The sequence below is a fragment of the Lissotriton helveticus genome, chromosome 1_1, assembly GCF_964261635.1.
Source record: "Lissotriton helveticus chromosome 1_1, aLisHel1.1, whole genome shotgun sequence".
NCBI classification, from domain to species: domain Eukaryota; kingdom Metazoa; phylum Chordata; class Amphibia; order Caudata; family Salamandridae; genus Lissotriton; species Lissotriton helveticus.
The window spans coordinates 1387647235-1387672667 of NC_136057.1; the positions used below are offsets into that span (position 1 = coordinate 1387647235).

Genomic DNA, 25433 nt, shown 5'->3' on the forward strand with positions numbered 1-25433 from the left:
TTCACAATAGATTTTGTACGTCTCCCGTCAGTATACCTTCGTAACGCCCTGTTAGCCTGAAGTACTACAGATCTCGTCCGGTTGAGGGGAGGGAGGATGCCTGCTTCCTGTTCTCCTGAAGCAGCAGGAAAACGTTGATTCCGACCAGCAGCGAGACGGCGCGGGACTCGATGAGGTAAGTTTTCATTTTTAAATTGATCCCGCCCCCATGTGACCCTCCCCCTCGAGTCATGCGAGCCGCTACTCATTCTTAGTGATTGTCTTTTGCCCTTTCGGGCGGTGGTCATAGTGCCATTGCAGCAGATGTCCTAAACTTTCAACCAGACCACCTGTCCCTTATTATCTCAGCTGGATCGTAGGAAGGCGATATCCACCCTGGAGAGGCAGGAATGGTGTCACGCTTAAGCCCATTAAGCATCAAGGACCATGGTGATCGCTGGGTGGTGCAGTGAGTCGTTCCACAATGTTCTCTGAGGAATTTGTGCATTGCCATTTCAGGATTGGTGCCTTCTGCAACGGCGATCCTCATTGTTTTATTCAGGGTCCGCATGAAACGCTCAACTTCACCAGTAGCTTGGGCCATTAAGGGGTATTAAGGGGTATGCGGCCAGCGTCTCATGGCCTCATCTGCAGCCGTCTCTAGCCCAGTGAACCACACCTTTTCCCTCATTCAGGACTTCATTCGCATGGTCCCTTGTTGACCTCCATGGGCTAGTTTTGTTACTTTTTCTTGCAGACTTTCGGGGATGAAGATTCAAGCTCCTAGTGGTATGAGACCTTCATGTGTGGCACTCAGTTCATCATGCACTCTCCACAGTTTTATCAGGCATTCTTTCGCAGGGCCATACCAGCTCTTGGCATCTCTCAGGAAGTCCTGTCATGAGGCTTGTTGGAGAGTATCCATGACTTTTCACAGCCTTGAGTCGACTTTGTTGCTTTACTGATTTCTTGGACGCTAAGTGCCTGCAGCATGCACCATGCCGACGTATTCTTTCGTGGCATCTAAATTGCAGTCACTGTCATCAGTCGGAGTGGGAGGATGGCGGGAGAGAAAGTCAGCTGGGTTCTGTAGCCCCTGGTCGATAAGTTACCTCCATGTGATAGTGCTGCAGCTGGATGGCCCAGTGTTCTTATCGGGGGGTGCAGTGCTGTACCCCAAAATGATGGAATCAGTGACTGATGACCTGTTACAACTCAAAAAGGCCTGCTACTGAGGTAGAGATTAAAATTGCCACCTGCCCACTTGATAGCCAATGCTTCTCTTTTGATTTGAGAGTAATGGGTCTCCATGGGTGCTAAGGCTTTGCTTGCAAAAGCTAGCGGCGGCCACTTCCCAGGTTCTACTTCTTGGGTAAGCACGGCTCCTGGGCCTACTAGGCTGTCATCAACCAGCAGTTTAGTCCTGTCTCTTCAGGTTGTAGTATGCCATCGTCGTTCTGCTGAGCAAGACTTCTTTCAATTTTTGGAAGGCCTCCTCTTCCTTTTGGCCCCATTACCCAGGGGCATCCGCTTTTGTCAGGGCACGTAGAGGCTCAGCAATGGTCGCCAGGCTCGGGACGAACCGGCCTCAGTAGGGGCCTTGCCCATGAAACTTCTTACTTCGCAGACTGTCGTCGGTGGAGGGTCTTGGGTGGCATGTGACTTGCAAGGTTAGACTTGTAATCCTCGGTTGAAAATGTATCCAAAAAACTCACTAGAATTTTCAAAGAAGGAGCACTTCTTCCTGTGGAAGGTGATGCCCTGTTCAAACAGCAGTCGCAGAGTGGATCAGAATATTGTCACTTACATTCATGAAACCTTGCAGGCCCGAAAATCTCTCTGATGGCATTTTGGAAAACTTCGGCTGCTGAGGATATCCTGAAGTTTAATTGCTTATATCTGCGCAATCCTAGATGCGTTGAGAAGGTGGTTATATATCAGCTTTCTTCTGCCAGTGGGAATTGGTGATATCCTGCATTGAGGTCCAGCTTAGAGAACCAACTAGACCCATTAAAGTTAGCAATGTCATCGTCCATTGTCAGTGTAACATGCCATTCATGCTTGATTGAAAAGTCGTCTGTCAATGCAGAGTCTTATCTTGCTAGTTTGCTTTGGCTTTCCAGCAGTAACCATCAGGAACACCCATGGGGTCGGGCACTTTTTCAATTGCTCATAAGCTTTCAAGTTTGTTGAATTCTTGATCTACCAGCGGCCTCAGGTGAAAAGGCACATGTTTGTGGCAGAGGGCTACACGTTTCACATGTTTATCGATGTATAGCTTGATCAGTCGGGCTTTCAAGCATCTGAGCACTTGGAATAGATCTGGAAATTGGTTTATGAGTTCATCTATATGCAATGCTTCCATTCCTCTCTAAGGAAACTAGGCTGAGGTCTCCTGCAGTGTGGTTGCCAATGAGAGTATTTGCTTCTTTCTCAACGACATGGATGATTGCCATGACTTCACGATCTTCAGATCTTATCTGAACTGTCATTTTCCCTTTTAACGGAAGTGGGGATGGGCTTCCATATGTGAATATTCTGGTGTTTGTTGATATGAGGGGTACTTTTGGTTGAAGGTGCTGATACAGTTGAATACCCATCATGTTCACTGATGCACCAATATCAATGAGAGCCTTGACTTTGGACCTTGCAATGCCAATTATACAGGTGGGTTGAGGACGTTGGTCGTGTTTGAGGTAATTCACGAACAAGATAAGGAATGGCTCTTGTTCGTCATCTGGTGAGGAGTCTTCCAGCTGGTGTTGATGGCATGGTAGTAGTTTCACAGTGCTAAGAGGTTCAGAGTAGTTCCTGGACAGTTGCCTGATAGACTTGATAGGTTTGAATTTTTCTACCCTGTGTGGCTCTTCCATTTGAGCTCCCTCTGCAGACAGTGGCAAAGTGGTTTAGCTTGCAGCATTTGGAGAATATGCAACCTTGTGCTGGGTATTCATCCAGGGGGTGTGCTCTACGGCCACAGTGTCCGCAGTTTGGCTCTGATGGAGAGGGTGTAGAGTCTTGGCCTTACTTGTCTTGCTACCATTGTGCATGGAGTCGGCTCATTCTACCTTAATGGTGGGGGTGCGCTCCATTTGTTGTGTGATTGTATTGTCAATTTCAGCAGCTCTTGCCGTAGGCAGTTCTTGAGATCTAGCCAGAATCAGGATGTCTTCTAGGCTGATATTGGGTTACCTTAGGATAAGCCCCTGTAGCGTCTTGTTCCTACAGCCCTGGATGAGCTGAGCCCTTACTTCTTTGGGCTGATCGTCCGCCCTACATGTGCTGACCAGTACACGCAGTCATGCATAGAAGGTGTACAATGATTTGCCCTCTCTTTGGCAGAGCTTAAAGAGCTCAAATTCTGAGTTCAACTGAGGGTCAAACTGTGCATTGAGTGCTTTGACTGCAGCGTCATAGCCGGTCACTGCTCTTGTATTCGGGGGATGCTCAAGCAACTTCTAAATCTCTTTGCCTGCATAATGGAGTAGGAGGGATTGTTTCATAGCTCCATCTGACTCGCAGGTTGCTATGAAGTAGTTCTGTATTCTCCCTATCCACGTTCGTCAGAGTGGGGAAGCTGTGGCGGGACTAACTAACTTGCTTAAAGGCTGTAATGCACTGATTATTGCATGTTACGGGACCATCTGGTCTGGAGACGCCATGGCATACGTGCTGCGTTATATATGTCTTCACCTCATCTGCCATTGTGTCATCGTCTGGCACGTGCTACCTGTGACTGTAGGCTGATGAGTGGCACTGGTATATTGTTTTCTGGTCTTACTGAGACTGTGTACTGCTTCAAACTCACTCGTGTCAGTGTTGGATCGTGGTAAAGTTGCTTTGTTTTACAATTGCTTTTCTCATGTATCAATGGCAGCTGCATGCAAAGATAGCAGTTTCAGTGGCGTCACTAGGTGGGTGCGGGGGGTGTGGACCGCACCGGGTGACACCCTCACATGGGGTGACACCTTCTGATTACACGCTGTGTATGTAACACAGCTCTGCAGCCTCGCCTCTGCTCTGTGTCTATTTAAACTTATCCTCAGCGGCGCGCGCACAAATTCAAAGCACATTATTTCATGTGTTTATTTCAGTCACTTTGAGAAAAGCCGAGAACTGTGAGGGAGAAACCATGGGGGGGGGGGTGGAGAAGGCGACGAGGAAAGGGTTAAAAGAGCAGCAGGCGGGGAAGGGGGTGCAGGCGGAGGGGGAGGGATGGTGCAGGCAGAGAGGGAGATGGTGCAGGCAGAGGGTGAGATGGTGCAGGCAGAGGGTGAGATGGTTCAGGCGGAGGGGAGATGGTGCAGGCAGATGGAGAGATGGCGCAGGCAGAGGGGAGATAGTGCAGGCAGAGGGGAGATAGTGCAGGCAGAGGGTGAGATGGTGCAGGCAGAGAGAGAGATGGTGCAGCGGAGGGGAGATGGTGCAGACAGAGGGAGAGATGGTGCAGGCGGAGGGGAGATGGTGCAGGCAGAGGGGGAGATGGTGCAGGCAGGGAGGGAGATGGTGCAGGCAGAGAGGGAGATGGTGAAGGCAGAGGGTGAGATGGTGCAGGCAGAGGGTGAGATGGTGCAGGCACAGGGTGAGATGGTGCAGACAGAGGGTGAGATGGTGCAGGCTGAGGGGGAGATGGTGTAGGCGGAGGGGAGATGGTGCAGGCAGAGAGAGAGATGGTGCAGGCGGTAGGGAGATGGTGTGGACAAAGGCTGAGGGGGAGATGGTGTAGGCGGAGGGGAGATGGTGCAGGCAGAGGGAGAGATGGTGCAGGCGGAGGGGAGATGGTGTAGGCAGAGGGAGAGATGGCGCAGGCAGAGGGAGAGATGGCGCAGGCAGAGGGAGAGATGGCGCAGGCAGAGGGAGAGATGGCGCAGGCAGAGGGAGAGATGGCGCAGGCAGAGGGAGAGATGGCGCAGGCAGAGGGGAGATGGTGCAGGCAGAGGAGAGATGGTGCAGGCTGAGGGTGAGATGGTGCAGGCAGAAGGTGAGATGGTGCAGGCAAAGGGAGAGATGGTGCAGGCAGAGGGGAGATAGTGTGGACAAAGGGAGAGATGGTTCAGGCAGAGGGTGAGATGGTGCAGGCAGAGGGAGAGATGGTGCAGGCAGGGGGTGAGATGGTGCAGGCGGAGGGGAGATGGCGCAGAGGGAGAGATGTTGCAGGCGGAGGGGAGATGGTGCAGGCAGAGGGAGAGATGGTGCAGGCAGAGGGAGAGATGGTGCAGGCAGAGGGAGAGATGGTGCAGGCAGAGGGAGAGATGGTGCAGGCAGAGGGAGAGATGGTGCAGGCAGAGGGAGAGATGGTGCAGGCAGAGGGAGAGATGGTGCAGGCAGAGGGAGAGATGGTGCGGGCAGAGGGAGAGATGGTGCAGGCGGAGGTGAGATGGTGCAGGCAGAGGGGAGATGGTGCAGGCAGAGGGAGAGAAGGTGCAGGCAGAGGGGAGATGGTGGAGGCAGAGGGGGAGATTGTGCAGGCAGAGGGAGAGATTGTGCAGGCAGAGGGAGAGATTGTGCAGGCAGAGGGAGAGATGGTGCAGGCGGAGGGAGAGATGGTGCAGGCGGAGGGAGAGATGGTGCAGGCGGAGGGAGAGATGGTGCAGGCGGAGGGGAGATGGTGCAGGCGGAGGGGTGATGGTGCAGGCGGAGGGGAGATGGTGCAGGCAGAGGGAGAGATGGCGCAGGCAGAGGGAGAGATGGCGCAGGCAGAGGGAGAGATGGCGCAGGCAGAGGGAGAGATGGCGCAGGCAGAGGGAGAGATGGCGCAGGCAGAGGGAGAGATGGCGCAGGCAGAGGGAGAGATGGCGCAGGCAGAGGGAGAGATGGCGCAGGCAGAGGAGAGATGGTGCAGGCTGAGGGTGAGATGGGGCAGGCAGAAGGTGAGATGGTGCAGGCAAAGGGAGAGATGGTGCAGGCAGAGGAGAGATAGTGTGGACAAAGGGAGAGATGGTTCAGGCAGAGGGTGAGATGGTGCAGGCAGAGGGAGAGATGGTGCAGGCAGGGGGTGAGATGGTGCAGGCGGAGGGGAGATGGCGCAGAGGGAGAGATGTTGCAGGCGGAGGGGAGATAGTGCAGGCAGAGGGAGAGATGGTGCAGGCAGAGGGAGAGATGGTGCAGGCAGAGGGAGAGATGGTGCAGGCAGAGGGAGAGATGGTGCAGGCAGAGGGAGAGATGGTGCAGGCAGAGGGAGAGATGGTGCAGGCAGAGGGAGAGATGGTGCAGGCAGAGGGAGAGATGATGCAGGCAGAGGGAGAGATGGTGCAGGCAGAGGGAGAGATGGTGCAGGCGGAGGGGAGATGGTGCAGGCAGAGGGGAGATGGTGCAGGCAGAGGGAGAGAAGGTGCAGGCAGAGGGGAGATGGTGGAGGCAGAGGGAGAGATTGTGCAGGCAGAGGGAGAGATTGTGCAGGCAGAGGGAGAGATTGTGCAGGCAGAGGGAGAGATGGTGCAGGCGGAGGGAGAGATGGTGCAGGCGGAGGGAGAGATGGTGCAGGCGGAGGGAGAGATGGTGCAGGTGGAGGGGAGATGGTGCAGGCGGAGGGAGAGATGGTGCAGGCGGAGGGGTGATGGTGCAGGCGGAGGGAGAGATGGTGCAGGCGGAGGGAGAGATGGTGCAGGCAGAGGGAGAGATGGTGCAGGCAGAGGGAGAGATGGTGCAGGCAGAGGGAGAGATGGTGCAGGCAGAGGGAGAGATGGTGCAGGCAGAGGGAGAGATGGTGCAGGCAGAGGGAGAGATGGTGCAGGCAGAGGGAGAGATGGTGCAGGCAGAGGGAGAGATGGTGCAGGCGGAGGGGAGATGGTGCAGGCAGAGGGGAGATGGTGCAGGCAGAGGGAGAGAAGGTGCAGGCAGAGGGGAGATGGTGCAGGCAGAGGGAGAGATTGTGCAGGCAGAGGGAGAGATTGTGCAGGCAGAGGGAGAGATTGTGCAGGCAGAGGGGAGATGGTGTGGACACAGGGAGAGATGGTGCAACCAGAGGGGAGATGGTGCAGGCAGAGGGGAGATGGTGCAGGCAGAGGGGAGATGGTGCAGGCAGAGGGGAGATGGTGCAGACAGAGGGGAGATGGTGCAGGCAGAGGGAGAGATGGTGCAGGCAGAGGGGAGATGGTGCAGGCAGAGGGGAGATGGTGCAGGCAGAGGGGAGATGGTGCAGGCAGAGGGAGAGATTGTGCAGGCAGAGGGAGAGATGGTGCAGGCAGAGGGGAGATGGTGTGGACACAGGGAGAGATGGTGCAACCAGAGGGGAGATGGTGCAGGCAGAGGGGAGATGGTGCAGGCAGAGGGGAGATGGTGCAGACAGAGGGTGAGATGGTGTAGGCTGAGGGAAAGATGGTGCAGGCAGGGGGTGAAATGGTGCAGGCAGAGGGGACATGGTGCAGGCAGAGGGTGAGTTGGTCCATCCGGTAAGTTGTGAGGGGGTTGACACCTCGAGTTACACGCACCGGGTGACACCAACCCTAGTGACGCCACTGAGCAGTTTGACAGTGCAGAGTGTCTTCGCATGCAGAGGTGAAAAGGCTGCTGAGCGCTCCTTGCTTAGTGTGCTGGGTCGGCAGCACAGAGGCAAAACTGAGGGACTGGAGCCTCCCTGTGCCCCATGTGATGTGGGCGTAGTAATGAGAGGGGCTAGTGTGTGAGGGCCTGCACAGCCTGTGGCAGTATCATGGCAGCGCTGAGCAGCAAAGTCGGCCCGGGTAGCCGTTCTCACTTCAGTAGCTAGGCGTATAGGCAAAATCTGCAGCCGGCCTTGGCATCAGCTGGGCAGCATCATTGACATGCAGCTTGTCAACAGAAATAGACGGATCATGGCAGGGTCGGAGTTACTGCACGGCTGAATCGGCAGCCGGTGGCTGGTGGGAGCCGGCGTCATTGTGCTTGAGTCGCCACTGTTAGGGTAGCAGTGGACATTGTAGCAGGTGGGGTTGGAGCCCACCCTCATTGCCAGTGTACTGGGCCGTGCCTAGAGGAACCGCGCTTGGGCCTGTCGCGGTGCAGCAGCAATAAGACCACACGCACACAATACTCTGGTGTGAGCTAAAAGACCCTGTGTGGTCCTTGCCTATTTATTATCTAGCCTCTGGCCACACGTGGCCAGAGGATGTACATGGTGCTTTTCCGGGCATACCAGCACATTGGGGCGGTGCCTGGTGAACGTTACACACTATAGCAGCCGGACATGCACTGGGCTACACAATAGAATATGGACCACCTGCAGCGGCGAGCAGTTAAAGTTTCTGAATCCAAAATGGTTTTATTTTTCCTGTCTCCTGGTTAAAAGTGTTTCCACTGCCATGCATGAGATAGATAGATATATATTTATATATTCTCTCAAAATGTTACAATGATGAGCTCCATGAGAAGAGGGTGATCCAGGCCTTTGGTAATAGGTCATCTAGATACAGATTCACTCCACAATAAATCCTGATCTGCTGCGCAGTCGAGGTGAAGCGCACAGCAGGCGGCCCCAAACAAGTGAAGGTATGTCCCTGGTTTGTTGAAAGAGCTGGTTTAAACGTGAGACTGCACAATACTGATTAATGTTGCTGACTCTGTGAACAAAGTGACACCAGGTCAGTCTTTTAAAAACCAGGGCAGTCTGAGTAAATCTGGGATGTCTGGTCAACACATGAGGAGGTAATGGAGGCTTTCGATGTAGGTAATCCCAAGGGGCCAATATCATGCGGGAGTGTGGCCGCTGCCCGCAGGAAGAAAATGTAGGATTACAAGAGACAACTGAGATTACACAGAGGGGGAGAAGGATGGTACAGCATGAGGACTCTTGGCTAAGTGACCAGCAGTTGCCCTAGAGAAAGGTGGTGCACATTGAAGGGGCTGGTGGAAGGAGCCTTGCATGATTGTGTGAACTCCAAGCATCTCAAGGCATAAGAGAGACCACGAACTACAAGGGATACATGGGCACACTGAGGAACATACTCAATGTTTCCCACATTAGAATGAGGGTAAATTGCCAGAGTACAATATTTTAGTTTATCTAGTTCTTGGCGGCCAGTGATAAGTGTGAAGACCTTGGTTATTTGAATCCATTAAGTGACAGCTGATGGGCAGTCCCAAAACATATGCTTAATGTCTGCCTCAGCAACATGACAGCTAGAGCAAGTGGAGTTTGCATTAGCATAGATTTTTCCAGGGCGTGGGATAGTTGCATATTCCCAATGTTGGACAGTGAATTGAATATATTGAAATCTTACATTGTGTGATATCTTATGGGGATGAGGAAGTGTTCTGTCCCATTCTTTCTCTGTATCTGTGAGTGTCCACCTAAACTCCAGATGATTAATCTGGCAGCTTGCTAGCCACATCCAGGACCAGAAACTGAGCACCTGGGACCCAATAAGTAAAGGAATCTGAACTGTAGGGAAGTAGGCGCATTGTGCACAAAAACCTGATGCTGGTTTGGGGACTATATAATTAGGAACACGCACAGCCCCATGGTGTTACTAGGCCTACTGTGAAAAACAGCGCCATTCAAGATCTCAAAGAACTGATGACACATGGTCGAAGGAGAGAAAAGAGGTGCCAGGAGAGTGAGCACACTGAGCAGTAGTGGGCTACAGCACAAGGGCGAACAAAGCAAAACCATTGGGGATGATGAACGGATTGTTGAACATTGCAAACACTCACCCTCAGTCAACTGATCTGGGTTTAATCAATCATCATGCTTTAGCTCACTCCGCCACCCAAGTTCAGACATGGCCACATGCAAATCAGTCTAACCCTGTGCCTCATGGGAACAGTCCAGCCCGACCTGCCAAGTCATGTCTTCACTGGACCGGAAACAAGCTTCAGAGGACCGGTTTCGGGCTCACAGCCCTCATCAGCCAGGCTATCTTGAATCCAGTGGCAAGGTGAGCAAGATACCCACATCTGGGCATACCCTGCCAACTAAGGGCGAACAAAGCAAAACCAAAGGGGATGATGGACGGATGGCTTTGCTCTAAAGAATGATGATGGATTAAACCCAGTTCAGTTGACTGGGGGTAAGTGCTTGCAATGTTCATACTCCGTCCATCATCCCCTTTGGTTTTGCTTCAGAAAAAAAAAACTGCCACAGAGGATGACCCAAGTGGAATCTGACCTTGTAGAATTCACATCTGAATTAACTGAACTGAAGACAGAAGTGGCAGAGATACTTGAGAAGGATAGATTGTACCAAGCAGAGGACGCTGAAGGACATTCTCGGCAGAACACAATACGAATTGTGGAGCTAGCCGTTAACCCCCGCACTTGGCCTACTCCAAACAGTGCACATAATACATATAATACTCCTGCATAATACAATTGCACCAGACATGTGTTGTGTTTTTCATGGGTATTCTTGGTCGCAGATTTAATAACATGTATGATCGTTCACATTGGCTGATGATAAATCATGACTACAGGGCCATGAATCGTTTTTGACAGTGTCATAAATTATTCTGACAGAATCATAAATGGGTGACCTGTTATAATCATATCTGCCATAAATCAATCACAGCCTGTAATTTCCTTGCCATAGTTTGACACCTTTAACTTGTTGAGGCATCAGTCATACACACCGCTTTTTTGGGGTAATAAAGTTTTTGGTCGACTTTTTCCTCTGATCCTGTGTTGGGGTGGGGGGGGGGGGTTGGGTAGCCTCTCACATCTGTTAGGCTCAACTCACTACCATGTGTGTGTCCATTTTGTGCTGTGCCATCCTGCCCGTTTGGGCTGCAAGTGCCCTTCTCAGCTTACTCCCCCCGTCAGCCTACTCACCCTGCTGTAAGGCATTCCCAGGTAATTGGCCTTCCTCTGGCACACCACCCTACCAGTATGCCTCCTTTACCAACAAATGTTTCCCTTTTTTTGCCCTCCAACAACTGCAACACTGCTGCAGTTCCAGATGTTGGTGGGTGGATTTCGATATGTCTGTGTGCTGACCTTGCTCCTCGAAGTGACCAGCTACAGGTGCAGCGCTGCTTTTTAACCCTTGTCTCCCTTGCCAAGGTGCGGCAATGCCTCCCCCCCTATAGGAGGGGTTTGAAAAATACTTGGTCCCTGATTTCCCCAGAGTTTTTGCACCAAGCTTGGCTCGCTTTCCGATCCTGTAGGGAGGAAGAGTGGGACACCATCCCACTTTTTGTTTGCTGAGCTTCGGCAGCCAAAACTGGATTTTCAGGTTCCCATTAGACGTTATCGGGTCGGCCCCTCGAGCCTTTGTCGAACCCTCACATTTGGCCCAATCCAAATAGTGCACATAATATATATATTACTCAAGCATAATAAACTTAGACCAGGTTTGTGTTGTGTTAATTCTTCGCTGCAGTTTTATTAACGTATATGATAGTTTTTTATATCATTGCATTCTTAAATCACATTGGCCTATCATAAATCATGATGACAGGGAAATCATCCATTTTTGACGGTGTCATAAATCATTCTGACAGGAGCATAAACGGGTGAAAGATCATAAATCAGATCGGACATAAATCCATCACGTCCTGTCGTTTCTTTGCCATGGTTTGACACCTTTTACTTGTTGAGGCCATCAATCATAATGCCGCTTTTTTAGGGTAATAAAGTTTTGTGTTGGCTTTTTCTCTGATCGCAAGGGGATAGCCTCTCACTGCTGTTAAGCTCAACTCACTACCTTGCCTGTCCATTAGGTGCCCTACCATCGGGCGGGTCTGGGCTGCAAGTGCTGTGCTCTGCTTACTCCCCCTGTCGACCTACCTACCATGCCTTAAGTCATCCTCTGGTAAGTGGCCTTCGTCCGGCACACATCCCTGCCGGTGTGCCTTTTTTACCAGCAAATGTTCCCCTTTTTCCGCCACGCCGCCTGTGGGGCTGATGTCTCCAGACAGCTCCGCCTTTTCATTTTGGGGTTTGCTCCTGACACTTTTAGGTGCAGGCTGCCATTGCCATGGCTGCCCTAGGTTTAATCAGAACACTTTGAATACTTCTTCTGACAGGTGCACCCCATCTGCAGCAGACAATTCTGGGCGTCTTGGTTCATCAAGCCATGCCTGACACTCTCAAAGCCATTTGCCTTGCAGTACTTGCTGACTGCAATGTTTAATTTCCTTCAGGAGTTTTTCACCGCCCCATTTGATAGGGCCCCATGCCACGTTAGCCTGGGATGATTTCTTACCACATGATGGTGGTGCTGTCAAAGGACCTCGTCGCCTCTGTCAGCCCTAGCCAGATGTCGTGGAAGAGGTCTTTCTTCCCAAACTGAGTGGAGCAATTGCTGCCTAGGTATATTATCAGGACATCCAGGTACCTGACGGCCATTGCATGAAGTTTGGCCAAGGTTGACGATCGTTGCTCCCATCTCATCTCTGGGGTACCCCACCTCCTAATGTTTGTGGCTTTTGCCCTGCTCACTTGTCTGCTGCCGCTGCAGGTCCACCATGTCTGCACTCGAAGAATGAATGAGTGCCCGCTCACCCAAACTGTTCTGGGTTGGGCCCCTGCCAAGGCAACAAGAATATTGTCAATTCACTTTGCATCACAGCCCCTTATCTGTTTACGCCAGTTGAGGCCACACGTATGTTTTATAGGCATTGGAGCACCTTGATCTCAGACACTGGCATCCTGTGTTGTGCTGCCATTGTCGCCACCCCTATCTTGAATGAGTGGATCCCAAAGGAGGCAAATGTGAGGCCTGCCAGCCCCAGGGATTTGTGCATGACTACAAATAAAAGGAATTTGCTCAGTAGGTCCCCGTTCCTGTGCTTGAAAAGAGGGCCCTCTCCTGTGGGTTACGCTCCCATGTAGGTGTACAGACAGCACACTGGCAGTGCCTGGAGTCTTCTATGCAGTGTAGTTGTACCCAGGACCCCTTGCCTTGTTGGTCTGTTTTTGACTTTCACAGCAACAACTCCACCCTTGACGCACCTGGTTTGACCTCTGCCGCTTGCAGGCATGCTGTGCCTACATCTTTTTCCCGGTGCCACTAGCTCGCTCACCCTGATTGACCCCAAAAATGCTGCAGAGAAGTCTGCCTTAAACAGAGAGACCTTGAAAGGGCCAAATGCCACCCCTTCTAGTGCATCATTATCTGGGGCAGCTTTCTAAAGTGTATGGGTCACCTCGTGTTCTGTTTCATCCCTTCTAGCCTTTTATGGCTGTCCTGATATAGTGCGAGGCTGTGGGGTCCTTTCCTGTGCTTAGATTTGAGAAGTGGGCCCCAGCCGCTAAATGGGCCCGTGTCCATGATTTTGCTGTCTCTGTCGATATGCCCATTCAATGAAGCACTCCACAGCCCTAGCTGTGGCTTCGGGGTCCCACAATGTTGGAGTCGCCCCACCTGCATTGCCATACTTGCATATATTTTATAACATCTTACTACCCTGGGCATGAGTGCATGCTCAGTCAGACTTGGCCAGTCAGTTCCTCCAGCTCCCACAAATCTTCCGGGAAAGCAGTCATTTGCTGCTGGTGCTAGACTCCTAAACTTGCTCATCTGGAAAAAAAGAGAGCCCATCTGCCAGTGAGTTCTTCACCCCTGGGACATGCCTTGCCCTTATGACGAGGTTTCCCTCTAGCTGTATTTTCACTATGCACCTCTTTAGCCTTAATATGTTTGGGCACCTTGCTGTCCAGTTATTAATTACCTGCACCACCCCCTATGACTTTCATGTCCCCAGATTACCTTTCCACATTGTCAGGGCCACCACGATGGGGAACAGTTCGAGGTAGGTGATGTTCTTGGTGATGCCCAACTCTTGCCATCTTCTAGGCCATAACCCTGTGCACTGCTTCTTTCCTAATATTGCACCAAACCCCTGGCTGCCTGCTATGTCTGTGTAGAGGGCTACCTGTCTGCCCTACACCCATCCTACTCTCCAAAAACAGAGGACAGGTGAAGGGATGTCCTGCTTTAAATGAAGAGGTGCGTTTTCAATGGCTTCATGACATTTTACAAGTTTTTGTTCTCAGCTGAAAAAGCAAGGAGTTCCAAAGCTCGCAAGCCAAGAAGGAAAATTAACGACCCCCATTTCTTGCTCTCTATTCTGGGAACGGCAAGAAGGAAGAGATTGTTTGATCTTAGCTCTATGCGAGCACTGTGTGTGGTAATGAATCGCTGAAGGGGATGTGGGCCAGGTGAATGTTTTATCCTATAGGCAATGAATAAGACTGACTTCTATTCTTTTATTTGTAGGAAGACAAAGAAGATGGGCTAAAGTCGACCCTGCTGATTGCATTCTGGGCATGCCCAGCAGAGCCTGAGCTGCGGCATTCCGGGTGACTTGCAACTTTCTATTAACATATGAGGGGATTCCTAGATAGAGTTGCCATAGTCGAGGTCGGAAAGTACCAAGCCGTGGACCATCATCCTGAGGCCTTCCATATATATCCAATCGCAGTAACCTATAGGAAAGGTGAAAGGGCTGCCTTGCTTGCACTGCATATGCCAGTAGTGTCCTTATGTGGGTACGGTCTGGGTTTCAGCAACAGGTGGACGAAGAGGGCAGATATGTTGGCCTCCATAGCTGCCTAGTTGGGAGAACCGTCCATATAATAGACCTAAACCCCCATAGTGTAAAGCATGTGCAGCGCCTAAAGCAAACATCAAGTTTACTGGCTAAACACCACCAAGATGCATGCATAGTGGGGGATATTTTAATGGGGCAATGAATAGAGTTAATTTTCACCCACCCATTCCGACTGTCTAAAAATATATTGAAATGGGTTAGGGCATGGAATAGCATTGATGTGTGGAGAGCATACAGAGAGCCTCGAATACTCATTGTATTCATCGCTACGCTCCTTATATACATGTTATGGACATGATCTCTGCAAGATACCACCAAAGTGGACCAGTACAGGGAATAGCGTACTAGGCAAAAATGTGCTCAAATCAGAACCCTATGGTCACGTCCTTATGCCGTTGGGTAGTAGCTAAAATCCCCATTTGGCAATTACAAACCTCAATGCTGGAAGGCTTGGTGTTCGGCAGTACACTTGAGAAGCAAAGCACACATTCTCTTTCAGCTGAATGAAGGCTTCGTAGATTGTCCACTCATTTTATGAGAGACGTTTAAAGTGTACATGAGGGGCATAGTCAATCAAGAATATTACATGGATGAAGAAAACTTTAAAAGATCCCTTTAAACAGACTGGAGAAAGCCCTGTTAACTCTAGAGGGAAGATGGACAACATCTTGTAGTAAGACACACAGAGGGTGACCAAATTGACTGTATGCTAGCTGGGTTGGCTAGTTTTGAGGCTCCTCACCCAGAATTCATGCCTACATGAAACCTCGAATGGCAACCAGTGAGCATACAATCTGAGGTTAATAGGAGTATCCCGGAATTCAACAAGCACTTGTACACATCCTTGCAGAGAGTAAATATTGCACTGGGTCACTGAAGCAAAATTACAGAGACTGGCACCTGATAAAATAGTTGAATTAGAAACACTGATAACTCTAGAAGATGTCACATTGACATTGTCGTAGATGGCTCTGGGTAAAACACCAGGGAATGATGGGCTAACCTGTAGTTCTAAAAAGGGTACCTTCTCCAGCCCTTAATGAATATGTACTATGCGGCTTTCGACAGAGGTGTTCTGGGGAGGCCACACTAGTGGTGATGCCAAATCTAGGCTGGGACCCACTGGACACTGGCGCGTAAGGGCTATTATTACTTCTTAAAGTAGAATACTGGGAAATGTACTGAGATTGTAAAATACTGGGAAACGTACTGACATATAGTATAGTGACAGCCCTAGGGTCTATCACAACCGGAGTGGTTTCATCCTGGGTATGAGCACTGTCCCTATTATCCTGCTCTTCCTTCTTATAATTGGAAGTATTTACCAGCAGGTTACATGAGCAGTAGTGGCCTCCATTGATATGGAAAAGGCATCTGACACCTTATACTGGGTATACTTTGAAGCAGTATTCTAAAACGTGGGGTTTGGTAACATGATGATATGGGTTTGACTGCTTTATACCACTCCTTCGGCACAACTCCGACAGGTACTGCTGACCATTGTCACCACGCCTGTTCACACTAGCAATGGAGTCCATGGCATGCAACACAAGAAGACTAGGTGAGCACGGAGGCATGCTGGACTGCAGCTATAAGTATTATTTTTGTATAAATGAATGACATGCTCCTGTACTTGAAAGATGTTGTTGAAGGTCTTCCACCACTGCTTAAAGACTAGACAGACTTGGCTTCGCTTCAGGGCTATTCAGCCAATTGAGCTACATGAAGCATATTCCCACTTACTGATTCGGGTGATAATACTGTATGTAAGCACTGAGGTTACACAGAGACTAGCTCTAGTGGAACAACGTTTATGTACTTGGAGGTAGGAGTGTATCAGATGATATTATTCTTGGGGAACTTGGAGCATGTAGTTGACACTCTCATATCATTCATGATCATAGCAATTTCCCTATTTTAGTCAAATATATACCACATGAGAGCAGTGACGGCTGCATCCAATCGAGACCAGTAGGGTGGCACAGGAGGCCAGGGGGGATAATACTAAAATAATACAAGTCACCAACCTTCCGCTCCCGCAGCTAGCCACCTTGATTCTCCACCTCCGGAAGTGGATGGACCTGAAGGCACAGGCTCCCCCACCCAATCGAGATGCTGCTCTCTAGCATGAGCGAAGCGTCTGACTTGGTTTGCCGCTCAGACGGTACCTGGGAGTCAGTGGGGTTTCTCCATCCCAGCTGTGGAGAAACATAAGGGTGCATGTCTGTTTGGCAGGCTGGACAAACTGATATTGTCACTATATAAGCCACAGCCCGGCTCCGATAAACCTGAAAGGTAAAGAGAGAGTCTCTTTATACACCCTCCCACTTCTCATCAGTTTTGTTCTCCAAACTCTCCGTATACACTTTTCCTAATTGCTCCAACGTCATCACTGCGGTGTCCCTAAAGTATGGAATATACCACTTTCAGTCCTATCCCCCCCAAACTCCATCTGCCTTCTTTTATTGTGCCACCTCATAAAACTGTAGATGCCTACATCCAGCTTGGCTGTCAGGCCTACGATGTGAACACCATCCCACAACACAACCCCCCCCCCAAGCAGTTTTGAGCCATGAATTGGCAAAACATGCCACAGAGCTGCACAATGTGCTGTTATAACCCCATGGGTCTTGACCAGTTGAAACTGCAAGACACCAGTTGAGCCTGCAAGACATCACTACCCCTGAGGTACATTGTTGGAGACATTCGAACTTGTGGACTTGCAAAGTCTATTCTAATCAGGGAAGTCTTAGGGTAGATGAACAACTGCAGTCAGTGCAACACATTGTCTTTGACTAATGCTACTCGTTTAGTCCTTTAATTAGGGTGCAGTGGACTGGTATGTCATATGCTGTGGTAAGGTCTGAGAACTGATTATGGCCTAGCAGCCTTTTTCTAACGTTAAGAAGAGGTCGTCTCTTGATGGCTAATGATATTTACATTTCTATAATAAGTCTGATTCTCGATTGGCCCACGTAGGGTGGATTATGTTGACCCATATATATTCAAGAAGTTCTCTAGTGAAGTCCCGGTCAAGGAATTTATTGAAACGGGGCATATCAGACTTTACGTTCTTCTGTTGATTTCTTCACTGGTGGTGGGACTGCCCCGTGCTGCAGGTATTCGAACATTATGGCCTGTATAGGTTGACACAGTGAGTTGACAAATGCGGTGATCAGAAGGTCACAAATTTGAACTCATATGGGAATAGTGAATCTGTTATTTACAGCACTATATAAAACTGTATTATTATTATTAGCCCCTTGGGAAGCGATGCTGATGAGAACCTCAAAAATAGTGGTGATGCCCATGAAGCAGTCTAGGGATCAGCCAGTAGGTTTAATGCTTCGATTGTGTTTGATACCCTCCTTACCCGCTCAGTTTTCAAGGGTTTGTAGAAGGAAAAAGAAACGGCTGGTAAAAGTTGTGCCATTGGATGTTCAGGGATTTTTTTCAAGATAAATTATGTTTTCCCAAATTTTAGTTTCAAAGAATAACGGGAGAATTTCAGTGCTGTGCAGTTGCACATGGTGTGTGCATTGAAGCTTCTGGGTTGGGTAGCTCGCCAAAGGAGGGTAACTGTTTAGTTAAATATGACTTCTAATTTGAACAGTTTAGATTGTCCTAACGACACCAGACCAGACCGCTGTTGAGAACGTTTAACCCCTTGGGTGCTCATGACGAGCTGAGCTCGTCATGACCACACCCGTTTTCGTTGCTGTCCAGTACAGCAGAGGATTGACTCCAGCAGCCATGTGGTTAAAAGGTTCTGTCCCACACATTCACTGTATCTAGTCCCGTATACTGTGCAGCCCTCTGCCACAATTCACTCGATCGTTCTTAATTCAAGGTACATCAGTTGTCAACATTACAAAGCAGGGCAGGCAGTACAATAAGGACTCGTCTACGGCTCACTGAAACGAGAGACTGACTTTCCGTCAGCAGTACTCCATTAAAACCTAAAGACCATTTGAAGATGAGGGTACATGGACTTTCCAATATGTGAGAGTGTTGTATGTTATTGTTTGTAATGACGCGCGTGGCCACATGAGCGTCATCTACAAACAATACCCTGTTATGTTGTGTTTTGAAAGTGTGGGTATCGCGTGTTGTTTCTCGCGTGCTGTGTGAATGTAAACTGAGAGTCCCGCGTGGGTGTTGTGATTTGAACGGGGAGCGGGGAAGTTATGTGTGGGAAAATGACCGTTTCACGGCATTCAGTTACTGGCCGTGCTTGTGAAGACTTGCTGAATAAAGGTCACGTCTTTACCTTATCATCTGGATTCTGTTATCTTTCTTTCCTGGATGCATTACCTTCCTTATAACAGAGAGCCCATTAACGTTTATTTAAATATGTTGTCAGTGGATTAGCCTGCTTCATTGAATACGACATCATGAAATCTATGGGGGCCCTGAGGTTAAAGTCATCCTGCTTCAAAGACCTTCAGGGAGTGTGCAGCCAGCAAGTACACGACAGCTCTGCATCACAAGACAAGAGCATTTAGTCACCTTTGTATCCTAATAACGCAGGGAGGGTGCATACTTCAGCGACCTGGATCTCTGGCAAGTACACTGTGAAGAGATGTTGCTTGAACTACAGTTTTCAGGTCTTTTCTTTGTCTTCACCCATTTTACACCAACTTAATCTCTTATGATGTAGGTAATGTATGATTACCTACTGCAGGACTTCTGGTCGCCAAAGAACAGGAAGTCTGCACTCATCCATAGTAGGCCTTGTGGCTAACTGTGTAGAATGTCAGAGCATCGGTTTCTGCCACACATCCAGCTATGCATTGTGTTCCTTGCTCTCCTTGGGACTTCTAATGTTGATAGTGTATCTTTTTTGATAGTTTGCCATGCAAATGGATAATTCTCTAATTGTATATTTTGTCTTATGCCTTTTTCTTGGACAGGTACCTGGCTATCCGTTACCCACTGAAGTCCCGGGACCTGCGCACCTCCAGGAATGCCTTGGCTGCCATTGTGGTCATATGGGCCCTCTCCATCCTCTTCTCTGGGCCCTACCTCAGCTATTACCAGATCATCCATTACCATGGGGTGCCCATCTGCATTCCAGCCTGGGAGGATGAGCGTCGCAAGATCATGGACGTCTGCACCTTCGTCTTTGGCTACCTAATCCCAGTGGTTATCCTTAGCCTTGCCTACGTACGGACCATAAAGTTCCTATGGACATCAGTGGACCCTATTGAGACGATCTCTGAGTCCAAGAAGGCTAAACGCAAAGTGACCAAGATGATAATCATTGTGGCTGTGCTATTCTGCATTTGCTGGTTGCCCCACCACCTTGTCATCCTTTGCTTCTGGTTTGGACAGTTCCCATTCAACCGGGCCACTTATGCCTTCCGCTTGGTTTCTCACTGCATGTCCTATGCCAACTCCTGCCTCAACCCGATTGTTTACGCTCTCATCTCCAAGCACTTCCGCAAGAGGTTCCGACAGGTGTTTACTTGCCCAATCAAGAAGAAGAAGAGGCGGAGAGGGGGAGCAGGCAACAAGGTTCATGTGCTCAATGTGACCAACCCTACAGCAGCAGGGTTCTATGGCCCTGGAAACAACAATACAGAGGTCACGCAGGTGCAAGAGGAGGGTGGAGGCAGGGCCTTCTTGGTGCCGAGGACCGATTCTGGGGCAGATGGGGGAGAGAGTGCCATATTAGGGGATGGGCTGAGCCGTAAGAGTCTAACACCATATAGGGAGATTCCAGTGGCCCAGGACCAGTGACTTGTTATGGGGCATGAAGGATTTGAGTAGCAGTTGTTAGGATGAGTGGAAGTAGGGAGCTGGAGTCAAAGCAGTGACCCTATTTCCACTAAATCTCCATACTCCTTGGCCGAGTTTCAGTTTTTATGATCATAGCTGTTCGCCAAGAGAAATTTGGAAGACAACATTTTTTACTGGAATGTCCCTTATTATGGAGAGGACATCATTAGTTGCACATAGGAGGTCTTCTTTGGCTAATCCAAAGATATTGCTTGGAAATTACCAATGGGGGCGTCTTGCCCAGAAGAGTTCTTAAGTAAAATGGTTAAGGAATCATTCATCTGTAAGCATTGCTTATTCCGATGAGATGATAGGTAGGTCAAAAGCAGTGAAGAATTGGCTCCTGCTTCTTCCCCTTGGTTCTCTCTTCTGTCTACGACCTCCCCGCTGTTTATGCCTTAGGGTACATCCACTGCTTTTGGAATATCACTGAAAAGATGGAAACATTGTACCAGATTCTAGGGATTGTGCAACAAAAACTTTGAAAGAGTCTGAAATGTTGGGTAAGGGAACTGAGTGTGTCTTATTTGTGGAATTGCAAACACTGAATGTGCTGACCAGTTTGGAGCCACAGGTTTTGGAATGCAAACAATCGCAGACAGGGCAACTTTAGAGCCTTTGGGCAATTATCCAATCAGTGCATTGCGCTGTCTACACACCAGAGAAGGCTACTGTTGTAATAACCTCTATTCACTCATTTGCCCAGGCTATTGGAAATGCTCAAAGCACACCTGTCTGAGGCTGGCCATGAAAATCATGGAAAGCTGCCGACTGCAACTGATGGAGTTCCAGGAAACTCAACCAGAAAATATATATATGGAAAGTTAGAGCCTCCTACTCAAAGAATTTTGCAAGCCCAATTAGGGAAATCTTGAAGGCCCCTGAACATGGTGTTGAAAGTGTTTCTTCAAGTGAGAAAGTGTGGCGTTTCTGGGGTATACCTGTTAATGAAGGGCCATAGATCTGACAAAGCAAAATGTCTGGAGACTTCTATCCTCCAGTTTGAGTTCTTATAGAAGAAAATCCTTCAATATAGAGGCGTACAACCAAGGAATTCCAGCATAATTACCCACAAAATTGTTAAATTCCTGGAAAATAACAGGTCACCCAGCTAAGTTCTGGAGTATAAAGACCCCCTCCACCGCCCCCCCCTCCCTCCACTCCTACCCCCCACCCCCCGGTTGGAAATCACTCCAAGAAGCACTGGAATAATAATTTCTTTGAACTGAGGAATCCATTTGCTACCCCAATGAACCCTGAGGTTATTGATTTAATAAAGTCTTAACCAGAAAAAAACTGTTTCCGGTCCTATTACAGAGTGCCCACAAAAAACACGATAGTGAAGTCCTGCTTTTATGACATGTACTTAGGGCCAGAGGTACCAAGCCTTTTAACAGTTTCAAACGTTCCAATTGGGCGTTTGCAACGGGTACCATGTTTTTTCCTATGTAACAATCCCATGATTGCAGTCAGAAAATGATTTCCGACTCCTAAAATGGTATTCCAATTGGACACTGATTTGGTATCTGGAAGGGGCGTGTTGTAAGCGTCCCCTCTAAATAAAAAATCTGCATCTAATTTATTCAGTGTTTTTCAACCGATATATGTTAACAAAACATTTATATTTTACTTATACTTCAAAGAAGATGGTAGCCCATTTGCAAAAAGGAAGGCATTCCCTTGGGACACTTTCCGCTTTGTGAATGTGGAAAAAGTTTGAGCAGGTAGTGGTTTAAGAATAACGGGCTGCATTTCAAAATAAGAAAAAAAAAAGTTTGCATGATTTAAAGAAATCTCAGACATGGTGGTCTGCTGGCCCAAGCGTAGTGGGCAGAAGAACAATGGATTTAACCCAGATCTTTTGACTGGGGGAGAATGTTTGCATTGTCAGCATTCCATCCATCATTTGTTTGCTGCGGCCCCAGCAGGTCACCATTCCTGTAACAGACCCCAAACATAGTATGTCGCAACTTGCAACCTATCTCATTAATATTCATGAGGATTGCAAACCACCCATTACGATTTGGATTGTTAAGAATTGACCTACATAGGTAGGTTCTTTAAAACGTTTACTGGTCATAAAAAATATTGGTTGCAATTTGTGACCATTGTTTTGCAATCAGATAGTCACACATCTTGGTCTTGATCTTAGGACATTCTGGTGCAGGCGACACCAAACCCAGTAAGTTAAGGGATTTTAGTCCTGATTTCTCAATCTTCAACCCTAGATTTTAGCCCCGGATTCACTAACTACTTAAGCAAAATGGATTATGGGCATTGCAGGCCTACTTTTTCCACAATAAATTCCAGTTCATTCTAAGGCTGCAGTTCTATTACCGTCCTTACTCCCTGTGCACCCTGGGGACTGCAGTCCGACTTTCACCTGCCTAGTCCTGCAGACCGAATTGTTCTACCCTCCATGCTGATTCTATGTGAAACCAACTTGCTGCTGCCCTAGTTTTCCTGCCTTTGATCCCAGTGTATTTGTGAGGGGTTGTGCCCTGGATTCACCAATCTTAATCCTATTGTATTGGGGGCTTTATGGAGCTTCCTTCAGCAAATGAAAATGTTAACCCTGTGTTCACTAAGTCCTCAATCAAAGCGTGCTCTTGGGACTGTAGTTCTTCTTTCATCACTCTCAATCCTAGTACAGTCTTGAGGAGGGAGGTGCAGAGTTTAACTTCTCCACCCTCAACGCTAGTGCATTTTTGGGCTCTAATCTTAGTTCCCCACCCTTGGCCTAAGTGCATTCCGGAGGAGAAAGTTCTAGTTTCACAACTCTCACTCCAAGTCCTTCACCCGCCTCAGGCCTACTGGAGTCGGAGAGGACATAGTTCTATTTACACAGTCTCTCATTGGAATGCATTCTGGGTGGTGTGATCTTACTTTCCACTTTCAATCCCAGGTGAAGTCTAGAGGCAGCAGTCCTATTTACACCATCACTGAGCCTGGTGCTTTTTGGGGGTGTGGTTTGACTTTCGCATTCCTCAATCCCAATGGCTTCTAGGAGCCTAAATCCTGTATTCCAAGGGGATCTAGAGTCCTGATTTAATCCCCCTCACAAAAAGTTCACATAGGTGTCTGTAGTCCTGAAGTTACCACCCTCGTTCCCTCAACGTTCTGGGGGATTTGGTTTTACTTTTTACTCTCTTAATCCTGTTGCATCCTGGAGGACTATCTTCATCCTCAACGCTAGTGCATTCTGGGAGTTGTAGTCCTAGTTTCAGCTGTCTCAATCCCAGTGCATTCTGGAAGTTGTGGTCCTACTTTCCCCACCCTTAATCCATGTGAATTCCTACAACTGTAGTTTCAACACCCTTACATTCGCGGAGCGTTCTAGGAGGAGGGCTGTAGTTCCCAAATCAGGGTGCTCCTAAAAAGTATCCCTTGAGGTTGTAGGCCTTCCCAGTCCCTCTCCCTGACTCTCACCCATGGTTCAGTCTAGAAAGACAATGAGTCATGTTTGTATTGGAAAAACATCTATTTTTAGAAAGACAAATGTTTGTAAAATGTATTCTTGAGCCTAAATGCATCCTATTTAAATAAAGACTGAAGATTTATGTATTTGCTGGATATTTATTTTTTGTAGGCACTTTTCTGAGCATGCTCTGATTTCAATGCAGTGAACATTTTACCTTCACACGTAGAACTGAGTCCCACACCTTGTTTTAATCGGTGCTGCAATAGCTGGTGAAGTGTAATCAAACCTTATTCCGTTTCTTGTAGTGGTGGAAGGGAAGGTGATGGGACTCCCTGGGGTGGCTCACGTCTGGATCTCGGGTCGTGCTCCCTTTGGTTGAGCAGTGTCTGATGAGACCCACTGGATGTATACCCATAGATCCAGGCTCTGGGTTTTGTGATGGTGCAGCGGCTGGTGGGGTGAGTTTGAGAGGTATATCCTGCATTCAGATCTGGGTTCCGTTGCATTTCTTGCAGTGGGGCAGCGGCTGGTGGGGCGAGTGTGAGAGGTGTATCTTCAGATCACTGGTTATGTTGCTTGTGGTGGTGCAGCGGCCGGTGACATCATTCTGAGGGCCTGCACTGCATTAAAATCCCAGGTCCTGTTTATTTTAGTGGTACAGTAGCTGCTGAAGGTAGTCTCAGGTGTTCATCCTACATTCAGACCCTACGTCCTGTTGCTTTTGGTGGTGCAGTGACTGGTGGTGGAGCTTGGACTGCTGAGTCTAATCCCAAGTGTTTGTTCCTTTTAGACCTTGTTTTCCTAGGTGATGTTATGTGTTGGTGAGATGAATTTTAAGTGCCTATTCTGTATAGATCCCAGACCCTGATTGCGGTAGAAGTGCATGGAGTGGTGGAAGGTGGCTGAGGAATGTATCTTCTAGACCTGTGGTTCTCAAACTTTCAGAAACTCGACTCTCTTTTTGAAACAACAAACTTTGGCGACCCACCTAACTTTAATGGACAGGAGGTAGGCGATTCATTTAATGCACTTAAAGCATCATGTGGTATTGCATTGTCATTTGCAGACAGTACATTTTCCATTGAAATGGCCACAACATTTATTTGCACAAATAAACAGTTTTTGCTGATAAAACCATATAGCACACAAATGACATTGTGTGGAAATCGGGTTTCTGTGACTATTTATCATTTGTGCATCACCGAATAAAGTGTCTTGAATGTTTTGGTCCTTTTAAAATCTCCAACATACTTCAGAATTACAAACAAATGTGTTTCATATTTGCTTTCCTATCTGCTGAATGCATATCATTTATTTACAGGTATTTACATGTTGTTGCATGTTACAAAGGGACAACATTCTACAGCCTTTCCTTCACACTACCTGTACCCTAGCACATAATTCACTTTAAAAATAAAAGTAAAGAAATCCCCATGTTAAATTAATAAGGCAGCCTACATTTCACCGCTGTCTTTAAAGCCCTGGCAAATGTGACAAGATAAACACAGAATTTAAAGGCACCATTCATTACTGCTTGGACTTTCAGAACCCAACACAAATTGGCTGGTGACCCTCCAGTTGGTCACGACCCACAGTTTGGTAAACCCTGCTGTAAACTCTATTTCCTGTGGAGGTGAGTGAATCATGCAAATGTCAGCCAATAGACTCCGAACTTGTGTCTTGTGGTAGTGCAGATTTCTGGTGCAGGCCCATCAGCATGCAATGAGAGGGGGGTCATTATTTCCCAAGTCTTACTCTTTTTGAGAGCCCAATACTGATGCTGC

The 25433-nt window shown here is 48.5% G+C and overlaps 1 protein-coding gene across 1 annotated transcript in view; it reads left to right on the forward strand.

The window, feature by feature from the left end:
- The window catches only part of GALR3 (galanin receptor 3), a 145992-nt gene extending 122210 nt beyond the window's left edge, over positions 1 to 23782 (forward strand). Inside the window, exon 3 of the mRNA XM_078684123.1 lies at positions 19361 to 23782. Coding sequence (XP_078540249.1) covers positions 19361 to 20189 — 829 coding nt within the window. The 3' untranslated portion in view covers positions 20190 to 23782. The remainder of the gene's footprint in view (positions 1 to 19360) is intronic.
- The last annotated feature ends 1651 nt before the right edge of the window (positions 23783 to 25433 follow it).